Raw genomic sequence first — 8093 nt, forward strand, 5'->3', positions numbered from 1 at the left:
GTGTGTGTGTGTACAGTGTTCACAAGATTAGACGAGTAGACAGGTGGAATGCTAATACTTGAGAGGAAAACCCCTGTGCCCGTACAAGGAGAGCTGCGAGAGCTCAGGATCTGTGGGAGCGCTACCGAAAACAGTCTCAATTATGTAAACAGTGACAGTGGCTTCTGGCGATCTCAAGGCATTTGAAAACAAATGGTAGCGCTTTCAGTTCAGCAAAGCCTGAACGTTATGATGAAGAATGCCTTTTTAATGTGCAATGAGCAGATGGTATTAGATATGTCCTGGAGACAATGTTCATCTGTCCTTATCATGCATTCAAGCATTACATTTGAGAAAGTCTGAACCAGTCTTAAGAGACCTGTTGTTGTTTGGCCAACCCTCTTTCTCTCTTTCCATCTCTGTATTTTTTTTAATTTCTTTATCAATTGCTTTCTGTGTTCTGTGCCTGCTCTCCTGTTGTCCTTCATCTCTTTCAAAAGTCACTTTCCCTCTATAAAGCATGTGGGCGTTCAAGGTCCTCAGTGTAAAATGAATGTGATTTTCGATTAAAGAGAGAGCAGAGAGGCTGTTGGGAGTTTGGTGACGTGAACAGAAACTGTTGCCTTCGAGATTTTCACAGCAGCAATCAGCAGGTAATTGAGCTTTTTCTTAGATCTCTTTTCTAAAGGGTATTTTGGGGAGACTATCACTGATTATTGATCTCATTTCAATGATAAATAAATATTCCTTCATGTGTAGATATGTCAAGCACAACTGAACTGAATTGCACTAGTCATCTGCATGTCAAAAGTGAGGCATTTTGGTAAAAAAATATGAAGTTGTTCTAATGGTGCCTTTTTATTTCAAGGAAATCAAACATCAGGGGATGCATTCAAAACTGTTTTCCCATCAGAGCTTGTGCGGTGGTGTCAAAACTCATTGCTAGTCATTGAAATCTGCAAAAGGAATCAGAATTTGGCATTTGCATGTATTGAAAAGCATTTTCTTGACTGCCTGTTGCTGTAGAGGGTATGCAAAACGTGTTGCTTCAGGCTTAAAATGAATGTGCTGATGATTTTCTGTACTTATTTGCATGCACATATTAGTGTTGTGTGTGTTTGTGTATATAATACGCAGCTCACACTTACCCTGCGTTACGATGCCTCTATTGAGAGATCGGAAAAAAGATGACATCAATGCTGTTTATGAGCTGAAAGAGAAACTGGGAGAGTGAGTTTTCCTTCCTTTCGGACTAATATATTCAATATTTAAGAGTATTCTGAACACGTAATGACTTCAGAGTAGATTTTGACATTTTGGTTTACCAAACACATTTAAAGATTTGTCGACTAGAAGTAGAAAATATTATTAAGAAGGCTCTGGAGACTCCTATTATTCACAATGTGCCCACAGCACTCAAAATGATCATTAACCATTAACTGAGAACAGAACTCATTACAGCTGAATTATAAATAATATAAATGTATAATGTCTCAGGGGCTCGTTCTCTGAGGTTCGAATGGCTCAGCACAGATGCACTCAGAAGGTAGTGGCTGTCAAGTGCATCCGCAAGAGAGCGCTAAAAGGAAAAGAATCAATGCTGGAGAATGAGATTGCAGTATTACGCAGGTCAGTGAAAAAAAATAAAATAAATAAATAAATAAAAAAAACCCTCTGGATTGACTGACTGATTCAATTTCTTGACTTTACCATTAAATTAAATTGAACTCTTTCCTGATTTCATGATGCAACATTCAACTTTGTTTTTATTTGTCCCTGTGATTTCTTCACAGAATAAATCATGAAAATATTGTGTCTTTGGAGGAAACCTTTGAGACTCCTACTAAACTGTATTTGGTAATGACACTGTGAGTAGACCCGAGTGAGAAAAATGAGAAAATTATACTTAAAAATTTATTTAGTTCAAAGTTTCATTGTGTTTCATAGGATTAGACAGAATGAAAGAACGATTAAAAGATAGAAAGAAAGAGATGGATGGATGGATAGATGTAATGAGGTCAGTGCTGATGACAGTGTGTTGTTCAGGTTGTCGGGAGGGGAACTACTGGACAGGATTCTGGAGAGAGGCAGTTACACAGAGAAAGATGCCAGTCGTGTGATATATCAGGTGCTGCAGGCGGTGAAGTATCTGCACCAGCTGGGTGTTGTGCATCGAGATCTAAAGGTACCCAAGAACAAAATCTAACTCTGTTTTTTAAACATTTTTAGTTTCAGAGCACACATGTTGAGGGGTTTTCAGGTGATGTTTTGAGAGCGCCTTGGTACATTTGATTAAAAAGTTTGAATTCCAGCTTTTCACTTTGGGTGCTTTGCATGCGGCTAAGTGGATATTACAATCATAAGTTCTCTCTCCATTAGCCAGAGAATTTATTGTTTGAGACTCCATTAGAAGACTCCAAAATTGTCATCAGTGACTTCGGTCTGTCTAAAATGGAAGAGCAGGGTGCTCTTTCCACGGCCTGTGGGACACCTGCCTATGTTGGTAAGAGAAAGATTATAATCATGATTGTGTGACTTAATATCATGTGCAGTAACAGCGCAGAAAATGATATGTACTAGTGCTTAAAAAACCCAGAAACCAAATGTGCAGATTTGAACCTATTATGTGATACCAAGAACTTTAATCTAAAAAAACATGTAGAAACTTTAAGGGACAGTTCACCCAAAAATGAACATTCTGTAATCATTCACTCACTGTCAAGTTGTTTCGGACCTGAACATCAAAGAAGATATTTTAAGGGATGTGTGGGTAACCAAAAACAACTATGGAAGTCAATGGAGACCATCAACTGTTTAGTTGCCCACATTCTGCAAAATATCTTCTTTCATGTTCATCAGAAGAAACTGATATAGGTTTGGAACAATTTGAGGGTGAGTAAATGGTTTTATTTTTGGGTGAACTATCCCTTTAGGAGCTCTATATAACCAATAAATGGTGTTTTTCTGAACCTAAAGTGCAGCAAAGAACCACTGAAGAACCTTTAGTTTTAAGAGCGCAGTCTTCTCCACTGACTGTAACTCGTGAGTACTGGTGTTCACTATGTGTTTGTAGCTCCTGAACTTCTACAGCAGAAAACATATGGTAAAGAGGTGGATCTCTGGGCCATTGGGGTGATTGCATTCATTCTGTGAGTGCTGGATTAATATTATTCACCCTACATGAATAAACTCAGTTTTATAAAAGCACTGTATCAAACTGAAAGTCTGTATCAGCAGTTCTTGATTTTCTGGCAGACTCTGTGGCTACCCTCCGTTCTATGATGACAACGATACACAACTCTACAAGCTGATCATAAAGGCTGAATATGAATTTGATTCGCCATACTGGGACGACATCTCTGACTCCGGTATGACCACAACAATATCTCTCCTAGACCGGGTCAGAAGTATTTGTTTTTTAATAATATATAGTAACATATTTGTATTTGAAATATGTATTTATATTTTTCATTATTTAATGCTACTGTAATGAAATGCCTAAAATGTACAAAAATGTAGTGAGGAATATGGGTTATGAATGTAAAAGTCAGATACAAAATCAAATTTCCATATAACTTTGATTATTTATTTTTTTTACATTTGCAAATAAAAAAATTGCACATACAACCCCTTTAAGTGTCTAAATACTTTTGGGGGATTTAAAACCTATTTTTTGTGCTTTTTTTATTTATTTTATTTTTATTTTTATATAATGCATCATGCATATATTATGCAGTTACATAAAGCACACTCAAAGGTACATTTCACCCAAAAATAAAAAGCTGTCATCATCATTTATTCACCCTCATGTTGTTTCAAACCTTTATGACTTTGTTTCATTCCATGGAACAAAATGAGATATTTTGAAGAATGTTTCAACCATTTTTGTCTATGCAATGAAAGTCCAATGGGGTCTAAAACAACACTGGATCCAGCTGACTTTATACATTTACATTGATGCATTGTGATGCTTTTCAATAATAACCAATGTTTTTGCTTCGTGGAACTGCTTAGGAAATAATTGCATGAGATATAGAATTAAGCCATTAATGCTTTCATGAGTGGTTTAAAAAACTTCTCCCTTTGTATTAATGCAGAATGTTTTATAATGCAGCCTAAACATGCCAAATGCTGGCCACATTAAGTGGTATTGATCTTCTTGTGTTCTCTGCCTCTTCCTGCCCACTAATGCGTCAGGGAAAGACTTCATAGTTCACTTACTGCAGAAGGATCCAGCGAAGAGGTTCAATTGTGACCAGGCCTTGCAGCATCCTTGGTGAGTCCATAAATAGCAGGAAAGAGGTGGACGGGGAGCTGAAGGGTTGATCAGCAGTGAAAAGAGAGGCTGACCTTGAAGAACAGATGAAGAGTTGGGTCACATCTGTGCGGCGGCGTGGGAGGGCTTGTGGAGACAGGAAGAGGATTATGAAATACAGAATAAACAGATGTCTCTTCACCTGCAGCATCTGAGATCTTTAAGAAGCACTAAACAATTATGATTTTCATAGCAGAAATGAAATAGTGCTCAAAGTAGTAATGCATTTAAAGAAATTCATATAATTGAGGCATTGGATTTTTTTGGTACTTGAATAACATATATTATACAGTAGTCTCCCAGAAGAAAGTTTTAATTGCTCCGATGTTGCTCAAAAGAGTCTTTTGAGTTTCCAATTATGCTTCATTTTCTTACCGTCATCTTTGTCTGAGATGTTTTTCTCTAAAAGTTCCTTAGGAGACAAAGAAATGGTTGCCATACAGTAAGACTATAGAGCTATTACAGCAATGTGGATAGCGGTCCAGATCAAATTGGCCCGGAAGCCCCTTTCTGCCAAGAAAAAACAAAAACAAACAAAAAAAATGTGACCCCCCCCCCCCCCCCCATATAATTGGGACTTCTCTTGAAATTCTAGGGTTACATCTGACTTTTTTTTTTTTTCGCCAAGGTATTATAATAATAATAATAAAAAAAATTGCAAATCTGAGTTTATCTCGCAATACTGTTTTTTTCTTTTTTTTCTTAGAATAGTAAGAATTGTGAGATATACACTCAGATTTTCAAGAAAAAAGTTGCAATGACCTTTTTCATTTTTTTTTTTACCCTGGTGAAAACAGGTTTCCAAAATATAGAGTTGGAAGTATTCTGTGAGAAAAGTTCATATTGATATCTCTAACTTTGTTTCTTGACTTTCATATCTTGTGAATTTGAGCACAGTTTGGGATCACTGTTGAGATCTCATCTGAGCTCAAAAGCAGATGTGTGCGATTCACTGAGAGTCTTTTTTCACAAAAGAAATATCTGAGAAGCTGTAGGAGACCTAACAGCCTCTATTTTCTCTCCTTTTGATCTTAATTTTGCAGTATAGGAGAAACAATTGAGATATAAATGTAATGACATTTTAGATTTCGTCTCCCATGGTTTGGTTATCAAGGATCATTGCAAGATCATTGCAAAAACATTTTTTCAAGATTCAAAAGAAGATCATTTATTTAAAATTGATATCTTTTTCTATCATTATAAATGTTTTTACAGTCACTTTTGGTCAATTTGTTGTGTCCTAGCAGAAAATTTGTATTACTTTTACTGACCTACTAACAGTTGTGTATGTTTAAATTTGAATGAATATTATTGTTTTGTAATGGCAGGATTTCAGGAGGTGCGGCTCTAGACAAGAACATCCACGGTTCTGTGTCAACACAGATTCAGAAAAACTTTGCCAAGAGTCACTGGAAGGTAAGAGTTATGAAAACAAACCTGAGCCAATTTTAATCTGACAACATCACAGTCTCAGCCTCGTATGGCCACGGAAATCACCAGTTGTTGTCTGATTGGTGCATGGGTTAAGTTTAAATCAGGGTCCTGAAACAAACCAGTTGAGAAGCACTGCATTAGGTGTCTAAGTGCTGTTTCTGAGTAAGAACAAAAACTGACTAAAGCACAAGACTCCCACCCTGCATGTGTAATGTGTAAAATAGCTCTATTTCACCCATGTCTGTGACCTCTGAGGCTGATACAGCACATTGCATTTGTAAATGTATGGCTAGAGTAACTTTAGCAGCATATGGAGGCTTTGTTATTATTTGCCGCCAGTTGTTTGTTGCTCTACTCCTGATCGTCTGCCCTGCCATACAATTACGGCATGTACCTTTAAAAGGGCAACTGCTGTAATTGCTGTAACTCAGGCTTTTAGATCTGTGCAGTAAATGCCTCCAAACATTAAACTGACTCTTCTGCTCTTATATGCAGTGTAGGTTCAGTGTACTGTTAGCCATTTAAAGATATTTGCTGAAGTTCACTAAATTCTGCAGCATTATCTCTGGCATCTTGTGTTGCAGAGAGCCTTTAATGCCACCATCATCGTGCGTCATTTAACAAAGAAAACCCACTCTGGGGAAGACGATGAAGGGAATCACTCCACAAGTATAGGTGAGGAGACATCACATGACTGTGATTACCTGTAGATGATATTCAGGGCAACAGCACCAAAATTATATTGCTTTTATACAATGGTTCACAAGAAAATAATATAGAGTACCAACATTTTAGATTAAATATGAACTTTTTTTTCTCCACTGTTTGACCAATCAGATTAGATGACTGGAACAAACTGTTGCAGAATCATTAGACAGCTTTACACATTAACATTTTAATAGATGAAAATAGTTTGAGTCAGTGGTTTGCATACCATTTTGATGAATAAAATTGCTAAAATTTTAAAATGTTGTCATGAATTTCACTCGATTGCCATGTTTAATCCATGTAGATTTCTTATAATTTCCGTTCAGATTTATTATTTTAATATATTTATTTCCACAGGGAGCATCTGACAATCTACTTGCAGTAAACCTGAGGGTCTGTTCAAGAAATAGTTCGCCAGACATGAAAACTATGTCATTTGCTCACCCTCTTGTTGTTCCAAACCCCTATGACTTTATTTCTTTTTTCTCATTGTGTGAACAATAAAAGAAGCAGTGAATATGTTCTGTGAAGAGCCAAAAAGGAATCAAAAACATCATAAAAGCAATTCTTACAACTGTATTTGAATATTCAAATTTGGCGTGTCAATTGGTTATGAGACTTCTGAGAACCAATAGCGTTCAGCATCACTGACAGTAAACTTGGCGTCTTCATGCACATATTTGACTATATGCAAATGAGAATTAATGTTTGAGAACTGCAGTGGAGTTAAAGTTGGCATGAAATGGATATTCATCTACTTTCTAAATGCATTTCAAAGCCTTTTTTGGGAGATTGACAGCAGGATTATTACTGTAGGGCCCTATGATTTCAGCGATGTGGAAACACGGATGGAATCGTGGAATAATACTAATACTGCAAAATACTATTTAAATATGAATCCTGCATATTCTGCATGTCTCTGTGTAAATGAATGCCATAGACGCAGGGTGTTCTGCGTGTCTCTGTTATGTTCTCGCGCGCTATGCTAGCGGTATTTTTATCCTCTTAAACACAATCTCCAGAGCTGCTCTGAGAGTCACTTCATGAGTATTACCGTTTCTTGTGAGAAAAACTACTGTTTTATCATATACAAAGAGAAACTTAAAGGTCTTCACAGCAACCCACCAAAATAAAAGTTCGGTTGAAGAAACTGTGACATGGACAAATTACTTAAAGGTATACTCCACCCCATGTCGTTCCAAACCCATAAAAGCTTTGTTTGTCTTCGGAACACAATTTAAGATACTTTGGATGAAAACTGGGAGGCCTGTGACTGTCCCGTACTTTTTGTACATCACCGCTCACAGCTCATATGCTCCAAAATGGCGCTACGGTGATATGGAGAGACACAGAGGAGACAAATGGTGGAATAAAGTCGTTATTTTTGTTTTATTCGCGTACAAAAAATATTCTCGCCACTTCATAATGTTATGGTTGAACTACTGATGGCAGATGGACTATTTTGATGTCATTTTCATACTTTTCAGGACCTTGACAGTTATTTTACTTGGCAGTCTATGGGACAATCACAAGCCTCCCGGTTTTCATCCAAAATATCTTAAATTGTGTTCCGATGATGAATGAAGCTTTTACGGGTTTGGAACGACATGGGGGTGAGTGATTAATGACAAAATTTTCATTTTGGGGTAGAGTATCC

General features: G+C 36.9%; 1 protein-coding gene and 1 long non-coding RNA gene across 2 annotated transcripts; one reads left to right on the forward strand and one right to left on the reverse strand.

The window, feature by feature from the left end:
• The first annotated feature begins 589 nt into the window (after positions 1 to 589).
• pnck (pregnancy up-regulated nonubiquitous CaM kinase) lies at positions 590 to 6953 on the forward strand. The gene is made up of 12 exons (XM_042761748.1): positions 590 to 632; positions 1117 to 1209; positions 1477 to 1608; positions 1773 to 1847; positions 2026 to 2164; positions 2359 to 2482; positions 3053 to 3128; positions 3235 to 3347; positions 4177 to 4255; positions 5623 to 5710; positions 6313 to 6403; positions 6794 to 6953. The coding sequence occupies exons 2-12, from the start codon at positions 1139 to 1141 to the stop codon at positions 6802 to 6804; spliced, it is 999 nt and encodes a 332-aa protein (XP_042617682.1). The 5' UTR covers positions 590 to 632; positions 1117 to 1138; the 3' UTR covers positions 6805 to 6953.
• LOC122145901 lies at positions 631 to 6027 on the reverse strand. The gene is made up of 4 exons (XR_006160623.1): positions 5732 to 6027; positions 4201 to 4360; positions 1128 to 1189; positions 631 to 935 (listed from the first exon to the last, which is right to left on the reverse strand). It is a non-coding gene; the product is annotated as an uncharacterized LOC122145901 (long non-coding RNA).
• Positions 6954 to 8093: the final 1140 nt, after the last annotated feature.

The sequence above is a fragment of the Cyprinus carpio genome, chromosome A8, assembly GCF_018340385.1.
Source record: "Cyprinus carpio isolate SPL01 chromosome A8, ASM1834038v1, whole genome shotgun sequence".
Taxonomy (NCBI): Eukaryota; Metazoa; Chordata; class Actinopteri; order Cypriniformes; family Cyprinidae; genus Cyprinus; species Cyprinus carpio.